The sequence below is a fragment of the Lampetra fluviatilis genome, chromosome 39 (genome assembly GCF_964198595.1).
Source record: "Lampetra fluviatilis chromosome 39, kcLamFluv1.1, whole genome shotgun sequence".
Lineage (NCBI taxonomy): Eukaryota > Metazoa > Chordata > Hyperoartia > Petromyzontiformes > Petromyzontidae > Lampetra > Lampetra fluviatilis.
This window is the reverse complement of record NC_136313.1, coordinates 10,056,554-10,079,249: the sequence shown is the minus strand read 5'-3', so window position 1 is coordinate 10,079,249 and position 22,696 is coordinate 10,056,554. Positions and strand designations below refer to the sequence as shown.

Sequence of the window (22,696 nt, the reverse complement as noted above, 5' to 3'; positions counted from 1 at the left end):
CCCTGAATCCCCGAGTTCCCCGACCCAGCGACTTCGTCGCGTGATGGTTGCAGGCGACGGTGGACAAACGCGCACGTGCGCGCGCTTCGTTGGTAAATGCAAACAAACAACGAGACGACGAGGTCTCTTGTTTGCCCACACACACACATACCGCGCGGTGTGGGTGTGTGTGTGCAGCGATTGTTGGGCGGGTTACCGAGCGAGCTGCTCTGGCAGGCTCGGAGTGAGCCGCCAACGACCGCACGCCTCTTCACAGATCGGTGCTCCCCCTTGTCAACAACGGCAGCCATCTTGGTTATGGATCTACATATGCCGTCGACTTGAGAGAAAAAACAAAATTATCTTCCCAAACGACTGTCGGGGGATACGTTGTTCGCCAGCCGTAACAGTAGCGCAGCATCACCCTACCGGGTTGGGGAGGGAATGGAATATTTTGGAACAATAAAAAAAAAGTTCGATGTCCTTCACCAACATGGCCGTGACAGGGAGCGATCACCCGATTGGCTGAGTGGGCTCACGTGGCGCGAGCCGACCAATGGGGTGACGGCGCGGGCCGGCGCGGTCGCTGTTTTAAAATCTCGGGCGACTTTTTCCGTTTCGAGCTCAACCGCTGAGGGCTGAACGCCGAGAGTCGCCGTGCAGTTAAGTCGCTGGCGGTGGTGATGGTGGTGGTGATGAAGGTGGTGATGGTGGTGGTGATGATGGTGATAGTGTTGGTGGTGATAGTGTTGGTGGTGATGGTGATGGTGGTTGTGATGAGGATGGTGGTGGTGATGGTGGTTGTGATGGTGGTGGTGATGGTGGTTGTGATGGTGATAGTGGTGGTGATGAGGATGGTGGTGGTGATGGTGGTTGTGATGGTGATAGTGGTGGTGATGAGGATGGTGGTGGTGGTTGTGGTGGTGGTTGTGATAGTGATAGTGGTGGTTGTGATGGTGATAGTGGTGATGGTGGTGGTGATGAGGATGGTGGTGGTGATGGTGGGGGTGGTTGTGATGGTGGTGGTAATGGTGGTTGTGATGGTGATAGTGGTGGTGGTGGTTGTGATGGTGGTGGTACCCCCCCTAGCGCGTTCCGCGTTCGCCCGCATTCGTTTCGTCTCGTAGCCTCCACCCGCAGTGTCACGATGGGCAGCAGCAGCAGCAGGCATCTCGCCGTGGACCTGCAACCCCAGAAGTTCGCGTGCCCTCGCTCGATCTCCGGACGCGGCAGTCGAACCCAATGGGCACGACTCTTAAACTTCTTCACCCCCCCCCCCCCGGCGCCTCTGTCCACCCAGGGGAAGAAACGGGGAGCCACGGCCGTGGCGGGGTAAAGTGTGGGGGTCACCCTGAGGCCCCCACTCCGCACCGAGTGGCGTGACAGAGCGATCGGTGTGTCCTCGTGTTCACCATCAGGGAACCCGCAGAAACGACTGCGGTGTCGGCGGCGTTGACGCGCGCGGCCCTCTTGTTATGTTGGTTGCCGACCCCTGGACCATGCAAGTCTGGCTTACCATGGGTGTCCAGTTTACCATGAGTGTCCAGTTTACCATGGGTGTCCAGTTTACCATGGAAGTCTAATTTACAACGAGAGTCCAGTTTCCCATGGAAGTCCAATTCACCATGGAAGTCCAAATTTACAATGGGAGTCCAGTTTACCGCGGAAGTCCAGTTTACCATGGAATTCCAATATACCAAGGGTCCCCAACCCCCTGTTAGGAATCTGGGCGCACAGCAGCAGGAGGTGAGCAGTGAGTCCGCGCGTGGCCCGCCCCCTTTATTTTATTATTTACCACTTCCATCCCCGCCTCTTTCCCCGCACTTGTCTCAGTCACAGTGTTGGTAAGCCCACAAAGCTCTAACCCCCAGCCACAATGAGTAAAAAACAAACGTCGCCGGAGAGCTTCTTTGAAAAGGGGGAAAGACCCAATGATGACCCCCCCCCCCCCGGGCCGTGAAAAAATTGTCTTCCACGAAACCGGCCCTTGGGGCCAAAAGGTTGGGGACCACTGCAATTTCCAATGGGAGTCCAGTTTACCATGGAAGTCGAGTTTCCCATGGAAGTCCAGTTCACCAATGGAAGTGGTCGGCAATCTGCGGCTCCGGAGCCGCTTGCGGGTCCTTCAGGACTGTTTGGTGACGTCATTTAATAAGGACCATAGTCTCGTTCACATGCATTGCGGCTCTTGAAATATTAGGTTTATTTAACCGAATTTGAAAACAATAACAATTGCTGTGAGTGTCGGTGTGCCGAGTTGTTAATTCCCCTCACAGCTGCCTTGGGCATGAGTGTTGTCAGTAGTGGTGGTGATGCTGTTGTTGATCCGTGGTGACGTCTGTCAGAGAGAAACCTCTCGGGTCTGGAGCAGTGAAATCCTCGACTCGGTCTCGTCTGTCTTACTACTGGTGTCTCATTGTCTCTCTCAATGTCTATTCCCGTGTCTGTCTCATCCCGTGTCTCTTGCCTAACTGCTCCAGTGTCTACACTCCCGTGCGTGCTCCCATGTCTCGCTCTAGCCTAACTCGTATTCTCTTATTTAATGTCTCTTTTCTCCTTTCAGAATCAGAATATTTATTTATCCTGGAGGAATCCAATGAGCTATGAAGCTCTTTTTTCAGAGATGTCCAGTCGGGGCGGATCAGCAAATTTGCCAATGTTTCCTCCAGTGTATGTCTAATCCCGTGTCTCATGCCTTCATGTTCTTTCGTATCTTGCCTTCCTGGTGTGTGTGTGTGAATTTGTTTTGTGTGTGGGCATCTGTTTGGCAAGGTAATGTAGTGGTTAGCATGCTGCCCTATGAACCCGGCAATCCAAGTTCGATTCCCGCTCACGGCCGACACCAATTATGATTATCTGAACCTATCCTGGGCCTCCCCTAGGTGGACTCAGCCTCAAATGAGTATGAGTACCTAGTATGGTGTGTAAACATTGCCACTAGGGAGACAAAGGTGGTCGGGCGTGGTGCTGGCCACCCACCCCCTCGTGTACCGTTCCTGCCTTCATAGGTGCTCGCTAACATATCTTGCCTCAACAGTCTGGTAAGGCTTTACGGGGGATCTTTGTCTTTGGTAAAGTAGCACAGTGGGGAGCACAAGTGGCGCATCTGCCAGTCATCTCGGTCAATCCATAACACCATAACACCTGGGTATGTCCCGTGACCTGCTAGCAGCGAGCCTTGCACACTTCACGTCGCCTCAAGATGCACCTAGCCTGGCACAAACACCATGGTGATGCCACCGCCACTTCTAGGCGAACAGCGGTTGCTATGGATGTACGTGGCCGTGTGTTTGTAGTGACTGACTCAGAGACAATAAGAGTAGGAGTTACTCTGGTTTATTAACACGACCTGACAGTAATACTTAGTAACTATGCGGTTGTTTGGGGGCGCCATAGGCGCCCCCCAAGCACGGCTCTCCCTCAGGGCAGCAGTGGAGAGAGCGCGTCTGGCTCCCTCACGGCAACAGTGGAGACAGCGCGGCTCTCTCTCAAGCCAGCAGTGGAGAGCACGGGGCTCCCTCAGGGCAGCAGTGGACGGAGCACAGCTCTGCCTCACTGTCACTCACCCGTCTCCCTCAGGACAGCAGCGGACCGAGCACGGCTCTGCCTCACGGCAGCAGTGGAGATCGTGCGGCTCTCCATCAGGACACCAGTGGACAGAGCACGCAGGGCAGCAGTGGACAGAGCATGGCTTTGCCTCACTCTCATTCAGCCGTCTCCTCCGTCTCACTCACCCGGCTGCTTACTCGCGGTCACATGACGCACTTCAACCAATCCGGGGGCATACATGTTTGGGAGGGGCGCAGCTCTGGTTGGCTGTTTGCTCGGGGTCACGTGACGCACTTCAAGCAATCCCTGCCGCGTTAATCCACAATGACACAGAGCTGGGTGTTTATATATTAGTATTGTGGCCTGGCTCCGCCCCCGGCCACGCCCCCCTTCTGGAACCAACTAGTGGGTTCTCGACATGCCCCTTCCGTAACCCTTCCCCTACACCCATTTCTGGTCTATCACGTGGCCTGCTGTCAGTCAGGGCTGCTGTAAGCTGCAGATCCCCTTCCCTGCCAACAGTTAGCGCTATGCTGCTACGTGACCAATTCTATGTCACTACATGTGTTTTGTGCTTGTTACATATGTGCGTGTATATAGGTATGTTAGTGGAGTCCGGTAAAAACAACCCCCTACCTCATGGTGCCGGACGGGCAACGCTGTTGTGGGCAGTGCTGTGAGGGAAGGGCCAATTCCGATTGGCCTTTCCCCTCATGGCGTTTGTGACCACAGCGGCCAAATGGGGGCTCTGGACGGGTGCGAGGGGCTGGTAACCCCTCCACCTTCAATTAATTACCACTAAACCACGACGGGAAATTTTAATTAATAAGCTTGTGCCGGAGGCCCCGGGGGGACAGGCATCTATGACGTCTCCTGGCCAAACCCCATTTGGTGGAGCCAGGAGACTGAATCCTTACCCTCGGGGCTACTCCAGCAATCACGAAAAAAACACTACGTGTGGATACGTGGAATGTTCGAACGCTCACTGCGGAGGAGAGGCTTCCACTCATCTCTCAGAAGTTTGACCGGTACCACCTGGATCTCTCTAGTATTCAGGAGGTCCTGTGGACTGGCTCTGGCTCCTGCCACCATGAGGGGTGGACAGTCCTCTTCTCGAGGCAGGAGACTGCCAAACAACAGGGCGTGGCTCTTCTGAACAAAAGAATGAAGGGGGCGTGGGAGCGTGGCGGTGAGGTGTGGGAAGCTGTAAGCCCCAGGCTACTTTGGGCTCGCCTTCCCATCAACCAGAGGTGAGTAGTGGTGGTCGTGGTTACTTCTGCCCCCACTGAAGACGAACATCTGTGGAGGGATGCAGGCAAGGCCGATGAGTCAGATGCCTTCTATGACCTGTCATAGGTGCAAGCTAAAGTGGCCCCTCAGGATAGAGTCATCTTGTTGGGTGATTTAAATTGCCCGAGTTGGTAATGATGCTGGCACCTGGTCTGGAGTGATTGGAAGGCATGGGCCAAATCAGCACAATAACAACAGCAGGAGGCTGCTAGATTTTTGTGCAGCCAATGGACTTGTAATTACCAACACGTTCCGGCATCGCGCATCCACACAACATCATGGATGCATGCCGGGTCCAAGCAAGAACATCCGCTGGACTACATAGTGACGGAACAGCGGATATGGGTCCATGTTCTAATAGGACCTACCGTGGAGCTGATCCTCCCACTGACCATCGACTTGTCATCTGTAAGATGCGCCTGCCATTCTTCCACTCCAGTTAGCTGATGAAAATTGCAAGCGAGAATTTAATCATCGCTTGCGGCTGGGGTTGGCATCGTCCCCTACTTCTACTGATGTCGAGGGGAAATAGGCAAGGGATAGGACTGTGGCTCATGCAGCTGCAACGGCTGCTTTGGGTACACGGTTCAGACCTCCCAGAGACCCTGGCTGACAGAGGAGGTGTTCAAGCTGGCTGAGAAAAAGTGACAGGCTACAGCATCCCACATCGGAGAATGAGGAGGCTTACCGCAGCCTTCGCTCGGAGGTTCGGAGAGCCATGAGGCACTGCAAGGATGGGTGGTGGTCGCGGGTTGCTGAGGAGATGGAGTCTCCCTCAATGGCCCGCGATCACAAATCGCTTTTTAATTCCATCAAAAAGGGGAAAGAACGGTGATCCAATCTCTGACCCCCAGGAACAGGTTTGCAGATTTGCTGAGCATTTCTTTGAGGTCCTAGGGGAGGGGACATACCTCGGCCTGGATATAAACCTGGGACAAAGTGGGGATGACCCTGCCGAGGCTGTGGTGCCTCAAATATTGGAAGAAGTCACCCCCTGTGAGTGGCTGGCCGAGGTGCCATCCGTTGAGGAAGTACTGAAGGCGATCCAGAGTCTGAGACCAGGAAAGGGACCGGGCAGAGATGCTCTCCCATGCAAAATGCTGAGGGAGGGTGGCGTTTGTGCACAGACTGCCCTACATGACATAACAACAGTCTGGACTACTGGACGGGTTCCGCAGGATTGTAAGGATGCCCTGGTGGTCCCCTCTTTAAGAAGGAGGACTGCACAGACTGTAACAACTACAGGGGCATATCACTCCTCAGTGTGCCGAGAAAGGTCCTGGCAAGGATTATTCAACATCGCCTTGCTAGGTATGCTGAGGAGAGGCTTGCGGAGCCCCAATGCGGTTTCAGGAAAAGGCAGTCCTGCACAGATGCCATATGTTTTGTCCATCTGCTACAGCAGAGGTGTAGGGAATTCCAACAAGACCTACATCTCTGCTTTATTGACCTGGTCAAGGCCTATGATACCATCAGTAGGCCTGGGCTCTGGGTTGTTCTTCGTGCTTTCGGCGTCCCTGACCCTCTGCTCACGATCATTAAGGACCTTCATGATGGTGAGCGGGCCCGGGTAAAACTACGTGGCCGGGAGTCGCAGCCATTCCCTGTACACCTTGGGATGCGACAGGGATGTCCTCTGGCTCCCACATTATTTAACATTTATTTCGACCACGTAGTTCGTGAAGCCTTCAATAGCTGTAACGGAGGAGTTTACATCTGGTACAGATACAATGGGAGGCTGATTGATGCCCGGTTGCAGTCAAGTGGTGTCTCTCTATTGCTCAACCATGTTATGTATGCCGATGATCTGGTAATTGCTGCTCACTCAGAGGAGGAGTTGGAGGTGCTGCTGCTGAACCTGGAGCTTGTCACTAAGAGGTGGGGCCTTACCATCAGCCCCACCAAAACTAAGCACCTGACTGGGTATTTTGTACCATCGGACACTCCACCCCCACAACTCCCAATTGGTGATAGGGCAGTTGTGGAGAGTGGAGAGTTTCCCATACCTGGGCAGTGTGTTCATGACTGGCTCCGGTTTAACAGCAGAGGTCTCACTCCGAATCAGTCGAGCGGCATTATCTTTTCATCAGTTGCGTAACACTGTGTGGAAGCTACCTGGTTTGTCGCTCCGCACGAAGCTTCAGGTCTTCTCGGCCACGGTCATTCCCTCCCTTCTCTACGCTTGCAAAACGTGGCCCCCCCTAATGGAACATCTTCGCTGGTTAGAAACATTTAGGCTGGCCTGCCTACGATCCATCCTGGGTTTAACCAGGCTGGATTGTGTGAGGAGCTCACACATCCTTGAAAGATCTGGACAAAGTCCCATCGTTGAGCTCCTCCGGCAGGCAAGGTTGCGATGGCTGGGTCGTGTAGCCCGCATATCCAGCCACTGCAGGTCCAGCCACCGCATGCCTAAAAAGCTTTTGTTCGGCCGGATCGAGGGGGCTAAATGGGCGCGTGACCTCCTGCCAGCAGGCGTTCAACACTTCACATGGCCTCAAGGTGCACATAGCCTGGCACAAGAGTCGTGGTGATGTCACCGCCACTTAGTGGCGAATGGCGGTTGTTAGTGGAGTTGGTGTGCGAATTAAATACAGTGTTATCGTTTCTCTAATGAATTAATTTAAAACATAACGGTTTAGCATTCTAAAACAGTTGATAAATACCCTTGTTGACCAATGGACAAAACCTGTTTTGTGAAAAGTTTACAGGAAATAAAGTGAAATTTCGAGGTTAAAGAAAACCCTTGCTATAAAATTATAATATCCTTAACCAAGGCGAAAGTATATTCTGACTACACAATCAAAACCATCACCTTACCTTACATTGCACGGATAACCAAAAAGATTTCCAAAATCTTGAACAAACACAAGATCCAGGTCCGATTTAACACAGTGCATAAAATTCATGACCTGATCCCATCTGTGGAAGACAAGATTCCTGACATGCAATATCCTGGCGTCTACAAACTAAGCTGTATCTGCGGCAGCAGTTACATTGGGGAAACCAAACGACATGTCTTGGACCGTGTTCGTGAACATAAGGCAGATCTGAAACACGGCAGGACCAATACTTCTGCAGTGGATGATCATTACTTTAATGCGGCTGGCTCACATGAAATAGATTTTTCTAAGATGATGGTACTTTGCAAGCCGACTGGCTATCAACAAAGATTTGCTCACGAATCCATACATATATACAGACACAGACACAATTTCAACCAAGACGATGGTTTTAAACTCGGCAATCATTGGAAAGATGTCATCGACCACTTTGGGTCATGACTTGTTTTGTGTTTTCTTGTCCACCTCCATCGTCAGCAGTGTGGGTGTGTGGAGCGAGGTGCAATGCTTTGATTGGTGTCGACCTACTGCCGGTGTCGGAGCCCTCTCCTACATTGACATTAGCTGCCCCGCCCATCTCTAAACCATTATGAACAGCTTGCCCTCAGAGGCTAACCTCCCTGTTCCTGATGACGACCGCTTGTGTTGCGATCGAAACGTCATGATATTTTATTATTTTTTATTCACTTTATTTTCTACGTGACTTTACCGAAAAAACCATAGAATATCCTTAACCCGCCAAGAATATTGTATAACCTACACATTACTCAAAGATGATTAGCAAAACCTAACAGTGCCTCCCAGTTTCAATTTAAAGCTTTCGTGACTGCAGGGATTCATATTCTTGGTTCTTTTCGTAAAGTCACGTAGAAGGGAAATAATAAAATAATAAAAATAAACCAATAAAATTATCAAGACGTTTCGATTGCAACACAAGCAATCATCATGAACATTTTTCTAATTTTCTTGCTGTGGTTTTCACACCTGATGAGAATTTTATTGTTTTATTTTTATTATTTTATTATTTCCCTTCTACGTGACTTTACCGACAGAACCAAGTGCCCACCAGATTGAGTGGTAATAGTGGTTAACGTGCTACACGGTAAACCGGCCGCCCGAGTTTCATTCCAGGCCACAGCTAACATTGCATGAGTAGCAATTGAAATCAGAACCAGTCTTACAACCCGCACTAACCAGCATGGTGAAGTATGATTACAAAACCACAGTGCCTTACATGGTGCGGAAAGGCATTCAGCCATTAGAGGATTGATAATGGCTAGAATTTCACCTCTTATGGCTAAAGCTTACCTCTGAAGTATCTAAGCACCTGAATATGAATCACTGCTGCAGGCTCCCAGGACTAATCTCTGTTAATGCCTAAACATTAATCATGAATATCTGCTAATGTGTACCCTCTTGTTTGTTTTTCAGATAAGGTGGTGTAACAATGGAGGCTTTTATTGGAGAATTACGGGAAGTCAGAAGCCTCACAAATGCTGTAAGTTTAATCGGACATTTTAAACAAACCATCGTGGTATATTAATACTTATCATATACTGAGGGAGAAGCAGTTGTTTTTTGGTTCGGGAGGAAGTGCGCCATGCAACCTGCTTTGCTTTTGCGGGAAATTATAGGCAATAAAGCCATCGTTGTTTTGCGTGCCAATATCGGCCCTCAATAAAGTGGGCATCAGTGTGCATTACAAAGAAACGGTACCGGGGCATGGAGTAACAGGAATGAGAACAAAAACCTGTCACGACCTCAACGGCTAAGACCGACTGAGCAAAATAAATTGCAACCGCGGGCAAAATAAAGTTTCAACCATGCGCAATGAAGATCATAATAAAGGTAAGTTGTAAATACAAAGAAATAAAATAAATGAAAATTAATTAGACAGTTTTTATTTTACATTGTAGATTTCATGGGAAGGCAAGTCTAAGTTCGGTGTGTCTTGCCCAGACCACGGAATTGAGAGACAGAATTGATAGAAACTCGGCGTGATGTTTGGAGATGCGCTTGAGAAGACTCCGCAACCCCCAGCGTCGTCGGGTGTACAATCCTCGGCCGGTGAAAGTCTCGCGCCGTTCCCGTGGAATAGCGGAGTGTACAGAATGTGCCTGATGTTGGAGGGAGATACGATGTTGCGTGTAGACAGGGGGCCAAGCTACACTGTGCTTTGTTGGTTTGGAGAGCAGCGACCTTGAATTGGATGCAGAAGTGGCCCGGGAGCTGGCGCAAGCTGGTGCAAGCTGGTGCGGAGGGTGGGCATGATGAGTTCAAAACGGCAACCACGCCGGATCATCCGGGCAGCTGCATTCTGCACTTAACTGGAGTCTCTGCACCAAGTGGATAGCTCTGCGCGTAGAGGGCATTCCCATAATCCAGGCGTGTCGAGACCAAGGCATGAACTAAATAACATCAGCGACGAGCGATATCTGATCCGTTCGTTTTTACGATCTCCAGTCTTCATTTCACACCGACCAGCACAGTGAAGTATGGTCAAACTACCCCGTGACCAATGCGGTGTGGGGGAGACCTTAATCTAGCATTGGATTGACAAACGACGAAACTATTCGTGATGTAAAACGTGTGGTGTACTCAACACAAGTGTAGTGGATTCAACTGAGTCGCAGACGTACTTCTTGAAGGCAACACATATTTATTAACACCAACACGTAACACAAAGGGGTTACTGCCCCTTCACCAGATAACCGATGGTTTGGGACCACCAGGCTAACTACGCTAGTTACTGGGAGTAGCTACAACGGACAGGACCCTAGCTGGAGCCCTCGTCCACGTGTTGGTGACTTCTTCTCTTGGACGTAGAACGTAGATCGTAGATCTTCAGATGACGGCAACAACGCTGAACCCCAGTCCCTGTGCGGACCCCGGTTTATATGCTGCTGAGTCGTGGCTGGCCCCGCCCTTGGCCACGACCACCTTCGAGGTTTGTCGACCCTTCCCGTAGGATCTCACCCTGACACGTGACCACCCCCTAGCCCCCGCCAGGGGCCCCTGTTTAGATCTTACTGGTCACGTGCCTTCCAGGGTCAACCAGAGTGCCATGGCCTAGGGCAGGGGTCGGCAACCTGCGGCTCCGGAGCCGCATGCGGCTCTTTTGAACCTTGACCGCGGCTCCGGGGCGGATGCTAGCGACGGGAGGAGGCGCACTGTGACACCTGCTCTGGCGTTGCCGCTGCTGACAGGTCGCCGCTCCGCTCCACACTGCCCGCCCGGTGACAGGCAATAACGTTGCGGTTGCTTTGTCACATGTTTGGAAGAAGTAAAAACCTTCCTGGGCAGCAAAGAGCTCACCTTTGCTGAGCTGGAACAGCCAGAGTGGCTGGAAAAATTACATTTTATGGTAGACATGACAGCACATCTAAACACGCTAAATACAACCCTTCAGGGGAAAGGAGGCACAGCCCTGCACATGCTGGAGGAGGTTTTGGCATTCGAGCGCAAGTTGACAGTGTTTGTCAAAGATTTACAGAGAGGTACACTGTCTCACTTTCCCTCTTTGAGAGAGTTCAAACAAAGTCATGATACGATAAATTTGGAATATTTCAAGTCTGCAATCACCACAATGCAAAGTTCGTTTGGGAAACGATTCTGTGAGTTCAGAGAGGAAAAACGACATTATCCTGCCCTGTCACTCCCCTGGCGATCGATCCATCCCTATTGAATATGACTGCATTTGCAGGTGTAAGTCAACCTGATCTTGAGATGGAACTGGCCGATATAGCCGACAAAGATATATGGGTGTCCAAGTTCAAATGCTTGACCGCTACTCTTGAGGATGTTGCCCGTCAGAAGGCCATTCTGGCTCAGAATCATAAATGGAGTGATATTGAAAACCTTCCCAAACAGGACAAACTTGTATTCGAAACATGGAATGCCATCCCCAACACTTATATAAACATGAAAAAGTATGCATTTGGAGTCCTGTCGATCTTCGGCTCCACATATGTATGTGAGCTGGTCTTCTCCAACATGAACTATATTAAAAACAAACATCGATCACGCCTCACAGATGACAGCTTGCAAGCCTGTGTGAAAATGAAGGTGACGTCTTACAGCCCTGATGTGCAGACACTGTGCACTGAGGTTCAGGAGCAAAAATCCCATTAACCAGGTAATTTAGCTATTAATTTGCAAAAATATATTTTACATTGTTAAGTGAAAAAGTCCTTTTTTTATTCAGATTGACAGCTGACTGCACGATCATGTATATAGCAATAAGGTAAGAAACAATATATGCAGTGTTATATTTGTTTTAATAGTTGCAATGGTTTTGCGGCTCCCAGTTTATTTTTTCCTTCGGAAACGGGTCCAAGTGGCTCTTTATGTCTTAAAGGTTGCAGACCCCTGGCCTAGGGTAACCTCATCCCATGGCTGACACTCTCACACTCCCTCCTGTAGGAGTCAGCACTGCACGCCACGCGTGGTGCCACTGAGCGCTATCCCAGCGCTCACCGAGCACCTCTAGGGCTGGTACTACACCCACCTACGGGGTGTTCGCGATGGTAATACATCGCACGCCGTGCCTCGCTAGAGACGGCATTACCCAGTGACATCCACGATGTCGCTACACACGTGATGTCCGCGATGTGAGTACATCGCACGCCGTGCCCCTCTAGGGCCAGCACCACACAGTGACATCCGCGATGTCACTACACAAGCATGAATGTTGCCTTGTTCGTGCTTTCAGACCCCTTAATCGCGTCTTTTCTCTCCTTCCCTTGCTCGGCTCCTCTCGTCTTTCCTCCTTTGTGTTTCTGCACTCTCAGTCGATTGTGTTATGGGCACATTATAAATGTTATTTGTGTTTATACAGTGGTCGACCCTACTTCAGAGCTTAAGAGAGGGCAGAATAACCTCATAGTGCATGCTGTGAACAAACAGCAGTATATCCGTGTAAAGTTGATGTTGGAACATGTTTACACTGGCAGCCAGTAGCAAACAACTCTTTCAATAGTTAAAGAGGGATACGTACACTGATGTAAATTGAAAATATGTATTATAATGTAACTAGAACTGCATAATGGTAGGCTTAACGGAATTCCATTAATGCCAAGATTCACGTAGCGATACACTGCATAAAAATAAATGAATGTGGAGACGATTTATCACCACCGTTGCTTTTCATGCTCATACATTTGTGTCAACACAGCTCTTCTTATGTGCTCTGTAAATGAGAATTTCCCACAATGTATGTCACGTCATCTTCTTGGTTTTTTTGTTTCCATGGGTCTCGAGGCCTGGTGTTCATGCTTATTATCCCTTTCCTGGTAACGGTGAATTCCACATGTCGGCTTTCGCGACCAAGGTCACAATTGTTTTTTTTGTGTCTGATCGTCGCGCGAGTACAGCGCCAATGTGCGTCGTACACCCTCCTCCACCCAGCACAGCGAATAAGTGAAGTTGTCACTTGGAACAAACGTGCCAATATTTTATCGCTTTAGCAGACCGCTATGTTGGAGAGCAATCCATTTAACGTTTTACAGTTATGTATGACGTTTCACTGGTAATTGCAGTCATCATCATCAGTTCAACTCCTCCAGTGAAAATATCCTCCAATTATGATGCCTTTAAATAGGCGATGTGACGTCATCAGCACACCCGCACAGGTGAGCAGCAGGAAGTACATTTTTTTTTATTGTGATGTGTTCCTTAAACTACGTTGGGTATTACCTTTGAAGCCCGGCATCCCTTAAGGAATACCAGAGAAGACTAGTTTAACACATGTAAAGTCGGAATCACGAGGCTTATATCCCCGAGCAAAGCCCAATTTACTTTTCAGATGTTTTACCAACTGGCGGCTAGGCCAGCGGACAAAAGCTGCAGCAAAGTGCCACAGACTGCAAGTCGTACACGTTACTGAAAATAAGTAAACGGTAACAATATTTTAAAAAAAGCATTTCCAGATTTGTATTTAATGTGGCGTTTCTCCATATTTTTTCGTTTCCATAAAAGTATCCTCCGTATGGAAGCTGTGTCGGGTTTAGGAAGGTGTACGACACATTGGCATTGCTCTCATGGGATCTGACCCAAAAAGAAAATCAATTCTGAGTCGTGGTTATGGTGAACTGGCAGTGTCAATATTTTTTGAGACCCATTTGTTAAGTACACAGGCCACATCACATTACAGTCTTTTTGAACGTCTGCCAGCGACGCCAATGTTCTTGAAGTGGAGCAACTCGGAGCATAGGGTGATGGTTTCAGGGCCCACATCTTAAAACTCCGAACGCCACCTTGACAAAATGTGTGTCAAGCCCTAGCAGTGAAGGCGTTCTTTGAAGTTGTGATGTGACATTTTTGTGGCAGAAAAAGTTAAGCCCAAGGATAGTCTAATGAGCTGCCCAACTCTGATGCCTGGTAGATTAGATGAGATTCCTGAAATTTTACAATTTAAATTCCTCACATTTAACCCCAGCATATAATTGTCTTCTGTTTGACCTTTTCAATCCATTTCAATCATTAAAATTTTAATGCAAAAAATGACATGCCAGGGATGTGGCCTACATACAACTGTTGGATGAATAGTCCCTGCCTATGTTTCTTTAAAAAAGAAAAGTCTACACTCAACGCACTGCTAAAAATACACAACTTGCTGGAGTTTCATTTATTATTTTCGGTTACCTTGGGGACCTTTTACAATATGCTGATTGTTGACGGCGATATTTGATGCCGTCTTTAGACAATAGACTGACAGTGCAGACGGACGGGAGTCATCTCTTACGATTGCATTATTCTACAAAATATTACATTCTAATCTGCTTATCAGCTCCTGTAATATTACATGAGTTTAATTAGCATAGAAGCCATGCCTGTATTGTTTGTGAGACTGCCAAAGAATTGTCTTTTGAGCCGAAATCCCTTGATCCCCACTGTAGCGAGTCGTGCCATAATTCACTCAGGTTTTGCCCTCAAGTCCCGTCAAATGTACGAGTTACACCTAGGAAAGGACAGAATGCAAGCGGTAAACCGCGCGTGCGCGCTTTAATGAACGTCAAGTTCCTCTCGACTGAGAATCTCATCTGTGTTTCAAAAAAGGTTATATTTATTTGCTGGCTGTTTTGTTTTCATGGGGCCCTCCCAATTCAGTGCAACAACGAGTGGCTACCAAGTAATGGGAATCGCTGCCGGTCTCCGGCAGGCCGGCTGCTTAATAATGCACCTTGTTATTTCACGCCCGGGAAAAATTAGCATATCAGAACGGCGTGCGGGAAAAGGGCACGCATCCTTCTCTGCTCGTTTGTGAAGGAGGACATTGCTTCAACTTTTAATGGGGGTGGCTCTGCTCCCGTCTGAAGGATCGCCCGACTCGTACCGGGCGCCACGAGCACTTTGTTTGAAGTGCGCGCGCGCGGCCGGTTCCCGTGCATTACGGGGAGCGGCGCTGGCGCGGCGGTTGCTTTGAGCGGCGTCATTACATGGGAGTTGAAGCACCACGGACGGTAGTGCGACGTGCAAAGCAGCGTTGTGGTGATGCATGTGTCAAGACCCCGGTTCTGTGTTCGTTATATTATTTAGGGGTGCCACGGTGGCGGGATGTGACCTGGTATGCAAGAGGTCGTTGGTTCGATCCCGACCCTGACGCCTTAGTTTGCGTGTTCCCCCCGTGCTCGGGTGGATTTACCTCGGAGTCCTCCGGTTTGTCCCTCCACATTTATAAACACGCGTTTAGAGTATTTGGCTGCTATAAATTTCCACACGACGATTAAGCCACTTCGTTGGGCTATCATTTGTGGCCAGGTCGCTTCTCAAAAAGAGATGCATAGCTCAGTGGGCCTTACCTGTTCAGCTAATTTCTAGGTGCCCTTCTGCTTATGAGTATTGTGGACTCTCATGGTCAAGTGGACACATGTGAAGAGTAATTGATATAAATTATGACATTGGCGATGCAGTGGTTTTTAATAAATAATGTACTATCTCCAAGTTAGAATTCTTTATTATTTTGATGCTGATTAATAATGCCTTACAGCCATTCATTTATTCATAACATTAATACATTTGAAGTATTGGAAAATGACGGCAGGAAACTCCTTGACGGGAACACACTTCTTTTATTAAATCTTGACTCGTAACAATACAACGCGTGGCCTCTCTTCTTCACAATGCGCTTCTCTTGACTCTGGATTCTGTGCTGCCGGCTCTCTGTGCCTCGTGTAGACTCCGCGCCTCGGCTACACTCCTCTCTCGCCTCGTGTAGACTCTGCGCCTCTGCTACACTCTCCACTCGCCTCGTGTAGACTTTGCATCTCTCTCTCTGGCTACACCATATGCATACTCGGCTCGTGTAGACCTTCCTCTCTCGCTGGCTACACCGTATGCATACTCGGCTCGTGTAGACCGTTCTCTCTCGCTGGCTACACACTATACATTACTCAGCTCGTGTAGACCGTTCTCTCTCGCTGGCTACACACTATACATTACTCAGCTCGTGTAGACCGTTCTCTCTCGCTGGCTACACACTATACATTACTCAGCTCGTGTAGACCGTTCTCTCTCGCTGGCTACACACTATACATTACTCAGCTCGTGTAGACCGTTCTCTCTCGCTGGCTACACACTTATACCTTACTCTCCTCTACTCTCCATTACTCTCCTCTCCGGGCTCTATCTCTGCACCTTCGTCTTCATTCTTAGATGGTTCCACTTCTCCCCCCTGCTCCTCTGTGCATCACCTTATATACCCCTTCTTCCCGGGAGACGGAGCGGATGCGGACCTCAACGTCGGCACCGCTCCTCAGTTACCCAATCCCCACGCGCTATCCCTACGATCCGGTTCCGCTCAGCGCGTGTTTCCACTCCCCGACCAATCACACCGCGCTGCTACCCGATCACTCCCTCTGGGCGCGTCACCGGCACACAGCCAATCAGCAGCACTACCCCCACCCGCGCACTGACGCCTGCTCCTCCCCGTCAGCGCGCGTCACCACACACACACCCGTACATACGCGCTGGCACCCGACATATACACCCAGCGCGTATCACCACTACATCACCCCCTCCCACATAGCTCGCAGCCGGCCCGGCTGCTAACAACAACCAACCGCGACGATAAAACGACAACCAACATAAAAAAAAACCCCGAAACCCCCCGAGTGTGCCCCGTAACATAACACAACACCAACAACAACAAGAATAACTATGTACAGATTGACAATGAACCCGAAAAGTCAACAATAACACGATACGAGCAAATTCGAAACGAACGCGCCCCACGTCCCTGCGACTACACGCAGTGACGAGGCGCTCCAACTGCCCCGACTCCTCACGAGGCAGGTCATGCAAAGTAGCACGACCTGGCGCGAGTCCGTCTGGCTGGTCCATCGTATGGGGCGGGACACTGACGACCGTCCGGCGGTTCCGGCTGCTCCAGACGGCGCGGAACGGGCCTGAAAGGGCCGGCCCCGCCGCGGAGATCCGGCCGCCGGTGATCGGCAGCTGTCAGTTCCGAGACACCTGGGAGCAGATCAGGCGAAAATACGTGTGGATCAGGCAGAGACATTTCCCCCTCTGGGTCGCCGGTCACGTCACACGCCCGGCCATCACGACACAAGGGGAGGCCATATGGAGGCGAGAACGGTTTCAGTCGGGAGGGGTGAACGTACCACCGGCGCTTTCCCCACTTTATCTGAACGCACTGGGGCCGTGCAACGCGCACGACCTCCACGGGTCCCCTCCACGGTCTCAACAATTTAGGCGACGTAGCCAAGGGTGCCTGAGGGCAATGCAGCCAGGCCCTGTCACCTGGTTTCCATTCGTGCATGGACACCTTCCGTGCCCGCAACCGTTCATTAGCAATTTGGCGAGCCCGCGAATTAAGCCGCGCGGCCTCCCTCGCCTCTGTCAGCTTGTGAATATTAAACTTAATATGTTCTGCCAAATTAGAATTAGTTCGTGGAGCGGACAGGCCAAGTTGCGTTTCTATTGGCGGGTCAGCTTCCCGACCGTACATCAAATAGAATGGGGAAAACCCCGTAGCTGCATGGGGGGCCATTCTATACGCGGCAAGGACTCCCTGGACCTGCAGGTCCCAATCTACATGTGCCTCGCACACCTGCTGGCACAGCATGGAAGTCAAGGTTTTGTGGAGTCTCTCCACCATCCCGTCAGTCTGCGGGTGGTACGGGGAGGTACGCACCTTCTTGGTACCCAACAGATCGCACACCTCTTGCAACAATTTACTCGAAAAATGTTTACCTTGGTCGGTCAGCAGGCGTTCGGGAGCCCCCTTGTCCAGGACATAGCCCTGGACGAAGGCATCCGTCACAGCCGCTGCCGACTGGTTAGCGAGAGGCCACGCCATAGGCCATCGGGTAAAGTATTCGACCCCCACTAACAAATATTTATTCCCTCTCGGCGTGACTGGGAAGGGCCCCAAAATATCGAGTGCAACGAGCTCGTTGGTACGCGAGACCTGAATAGATTGCAGCGGTGGATTAGCTGCCACGGCCGGTGGTTTACGCCTGGCGCACTCAACGCACCCCTTCAGAATATGCACCACATCACTTCCCATTCCCGGCCAGTAATAGTCACGCTGAAGCAGGGCAAGCGTCTTGTTAACTCCCAAGTGCAAGAGGCGTTCGTGTGCCGCCAAGACAACCCTCCCCCTCACAGCGGAAGGCACCACGAGTGCGTTCCGCCGGGACAAACTGTCCCATTTCAATAACACGCCCCGCTCAAGTACATAGGAGCCGGTACGCTCCTGGTCCCCCTCGGGACCCCCAACCTTGCGGCGCAATGCTAGCAGCGAGCTGTCCGCCATCTGGAGGCGGCCCCATTCGCTGAGCGACAGCGAGAGCAGCGAGTCCCGACCCTGAGAGGCAGTGGAATCATCCCCGATCGGTGCGCCCGCTGTCGCAGCCAGTGCCCCCATCTCCCCCGCAAGCGTCGGTTTACAGCGCGCCGATCCCGACAAACACGCGCATTCATCACCAGGCAACAACCGCGACAAGCAATCGGCATTCGTGTGTCGCAACCCCTTACGGTACGTAGTCGTAAACTGATAGTCCTGGAGGACTTCCAACCAACGCGACAACTGGCCCGAGGGCTGGGCGACCCTCAATGAATACTGTAGCGCCGCGTGGTCCGTTCGGACTGTAAAGTGACGACCATAAAGATATGGCCTAAACTGCTGCACAAAAAAAACAATGGCAAGCAGCTCGCGACGGGTGACACAGTAGCACTGCTCCGCCGGTGACAACACCCTACTACCGTAGGCGACAACTCTTTCGACACCCCCAACGACTTGGGATAGCACCCCCCCAATGCCCGTGTTGCTAGCATCCGTGTCCAGCAAAAAGGGACTGGCAAAATCGGGATAACACAAGGGTGGGGCACCCACCAAGGCGTCCCGGAGGGAGCGAAACGCGGCCTCCTCCTCCGGTCCCCATTTGAACTTCACTCCCTTCGCCGTTAGAGCGTGCAAGGGTTTTGCAATAGTGGCGAAGTGCTCAACGAACCGCCGATAATAAGAAGCAAACCCGATGAAACTAGGCACGTCGGAAATGGACGTAGGTGTCGGCCACGAACCGACACAATCCGTCTTCGCGGGATCGGTGGAGATCCCCGAAGAATCGACAATGTGACCCAAGTATCTAACGGACCTACGAAGGAGGTGACATTTGGCCGGTTTAAATTTCAACTTAGCCGATCGCATTCGCAAGAACACCCCTCTCAATCGCCGGAGGTGTTCCTCAAACGTTTTACTGAAAACAATGACATCGTCCATATAAATCAAGCATGTATCCCACTGCAAGCCCGACAAAACCAGCTCCATAAGTCGCTGAAACGTCGCTGGAGAGGAGTGAAGCCCCATGGGTAACCGGTTAAACTGGAACAGCCCCCCTGGAGTCCGAAATGCTGTCTTAGGTTTCGACTCTTCGTCGAGCGGCAACTGCCAAAACCCCGATAACAAATCAAGAGTCGAAAAATATCGCGCACCAGACAATGCATCGAGGGACTCATCCATCCTGGGGAGCGGATACGCGTCAGCCACAGAGATCTTATTCAGGCGACGGAAATCAACGCAGAATCGCAGGGACCCGTCCTGCTTCTTAACCAGCACAATAGGCGCTCCCCACGGGCTAGAGGAGGGCGAAATAATATCGGCTTCTAGCATATCGTTAACAGCCGACTGAACATGTTCCTTCTCCACGGGACTCAGTCGGAAGGGATTTAGCCTGACCGGCGCCGCATCGCCCGTTTCAATGTGATGGTGCAACAAATCCGTGCACCCAATGTCATACTTATGTTTACTGAATACATCAGAGAATTCAATGAGCAACTCGCGCAGCGCACCCAACTGCGCCGCCGACAAATCGTCCGAGGCGGCACATAACGAATGGACCCACTCAAGGTCTTCCCTTGGCTCAACGTTCCGCGCGGGGCTCGAGCCCACCTGCGCAACCAACCCATCATCCCCAGGGACCTGCGCCGCGTGAGCCAGCACGGTGCCCTGCGGAATGACAGCTGGTCGCGACCCCGCGTTCAAAACCATCACAAACGGATCCCTGTCAGCCCGCACCAAAGTGTGAGCCACCGATAAATCAAGACCCCCGACAGCCTTGTTAGAAGGACCCAAAAGCATACTCTGTCCCGAAGCCTCCCTCACCCATGGTTTCCGCAACCGGAGGGGAATCAACATCTGTGAACCCGGGGGCACTTGCACTGTCTGCGTCGCCACCGCTTGTATCGTAGCGCACGCCGTCCGAATGTCAGTAGGGCCCGTCAAAAATGAAATCCGGCGACCCGATGGCAGTTCAATGCATCGTTGATCGATAAGAATTTTAATGGGCATTTTAGCCAAAAAGTCAGTGCCCAAAAGACACGGAACTGCCAAAGAAGACGAAACGAAAACGGGTCCCGACAATTTGATATCTCCAATGCAAATGGACGCCCTAACCTGACCGATAATGCCCAACGATCCCCCATTAGCGGCGTAAAATGGCACATCCACTGGAAGCAGCGGACGACATTGGACCGGAAGAATATTATAAATGAGGTCCGATATAATAGTTGCCGATGCCCCCGTGTCCACTAACACCCTAATCTCAACCCCATCAATAGATCCCGTAACAACGGACGAACCCGCCGAAGCAGCCACAATTCTATGCCCCAATTCCGCCCATTCAATGTCTCCCTGGTCCCGGCCGAACCCCCCTCGCCGAACCGAATCCCCGAACCTTAACCGGCCCTCCTCCGCCGCAACGCGGCGTCCCATGTGTGCCGAATAAACAGGCCGAGCGTGTGAGGTGCCGCGACTTGCCGGGGATTGTAGAGATGACTTGGGCTCTCGGTCGTCGTCCAGCCGAGCTCCCATGGCGCGCTGCCGCGGAGCGCGGCACCCGGACGCCACGTGGCCCCGGAGGCCGCAGTTATAGCACGTGACGAGGGTCGGAGTAGATCTTGGTTGCTCCGACTTTCGGCCCGATCGCAGAGGCGACCGGGCCCCCGGCCTCCAGTCCCCTGGTCGTCCCGTGGCGAACGCCTCCTCTCGTGGGCTGACGACTTGGGGTTCGGCGACCACCAAACCCGGGGCTGCGACGACAGCAGCGTTGCAACCAACGCCTTGCTTCCGTTGTAGGGCCTCGTGCGCTTGAATACTCGTGGCGACTCTCAAAGAAGAAATATCAATCTCGTCAGCTGTGTTGATAGGGACCCCCAGGTCCTGCGCCAACTTGAGCAGCTGCTCCAAAACCATCGCGTCTTGGCCCTCCTCGTCCATCCGAGGGAACGCAGCATCAGCAAGAGCCAGCAACGCCGTGCGATAGGCCAGCGCGGTCTCCGTGGCCGCTTTCCGTCTTGCGTAGAACTGATGGCGGCACGTAGAGGGAGGCCCGTAGACCCTGGCCAACAACCCCAGCGCATCCTTCAGCGTGGAGCGGTCCGACTTCCGTGCAGCCCTGAAGGCCGCGAGCGCATCGTCGTCCAGCATGGCGGGCAATGCCCGCAGCGCCGTAGCATCGGACCACGCTGACATCTCTTGATGGGCCAAAAACCTTCGCTGAAATTGGCCCCAGTCTCCGCCTTCCGCCTTGAAGGCTGACAACGTGGGCAGGCGCTGCTGAAAAATGAAGTCATCCGCCTCGTGGTTCCTCTCCGCCTGTCCGTCGGTGTCTAAGATGGCGGCTCCAGCAGCAGACGTAAGATGGCGGACCCCCTCGCGCGCTGATGACGTCGATGCGCGCGCTTGGGAACTCACCACCACGTGGCGCTCGCCGTTCCCGCCAAAAGTAGGCCCAGGCGCAATGGCGGGAATCCCCCATTCGTTTTGGCGGGAATCTGCGGGGCGACCTTGTAAAATGTCCCCCACCGTCCCCGCTCCTCCCGACGAGCTGATCTCCGCCAAGATGGACGCGGCGGCGAGCAGCAGCTCCGCCAGTCGGGAGTGCGCCTCACGAAGCCCGGCGTCTGTCCCCGGTCGCTCGGCCGGCGCCGTCGACGGACCCTGCAGCGTGGGCAAGTCCTCTTCCTCACCCCCCGCCACCAGCGGCCCCGAGTCGTCCAGGTCTTCCTCGCGGTCAATCCCGTGGGTCCTACGGGTCTTCCTCGTCTCCATACTTGGAAGCCCATCCCACTTCTGACACCAGATGAAGTATTGGAAAATGACGGCAGGAAACTCCTTGACGGGAACACACTTCTTTTATTAAATCTTGACTCGTAACAATACAACGCGTGGCCTCTCTTCTTCACAATGCGCTTCTCTTGACTCTGGATTCTGTGCTGCCGGCTCTCTGTGCCTCGTGTAGACTCCGCGCCTCGGCTACACTCCTCTCTCGCCTCGTGTAGACTCTGCGCCTCTGCTACACTCTCCACTCGCCTCGTGTAGACTTTGCATCTCTCTCTCTGGCTACACCATATGCATACTCGGCTCGTGTAGACCTTCCTCTCTCGCTGGCTACACCGTATGCATACTCGGCTCGTGTAGACCGTTCTCTCTCGCTGGCTACACACTATACATTACTCAGCTCGTGTAGACCGTTCTCTCTCGCTGGCTACACACTATACATTACTCAGCTCGT

At 51.9% G+C, this 22,696-nt stretch overlaps 1 protein-coding gene across 4 annotated transcripts in view; it reads left to right on the top strand.

Moving 5' to 3' along the window:
• Position 1: 1 nt before the first annotated feature.
• Positions 2–22,696, top strand: part of CTC1 (CST telomere replication complex component 1) — a 127,089-nt gene continuing 104,394 nt past the window's right edge. For 3 of the 4 annotated variants that reach the window (XM_078874683.1, XM_078874682.1, XM_078874681.1), the window contains exons 1-2: positions 2–92; positions 9,093–9,159. In XM_078874683.1, the coding sequence (XP_078730809.1) occupies positions 9,109–9,159 (51 nt within the window). In that variant the 5' untranslated portion in view covers positions 2–92; positions 9,093–9,108. Of the gene's footprint in view, positions 93–9,092; positions 9,160–22,696 lie in introns of those variants that run through there. The other variant, XM_078874684.1, reaches the window with a different exon arrangement.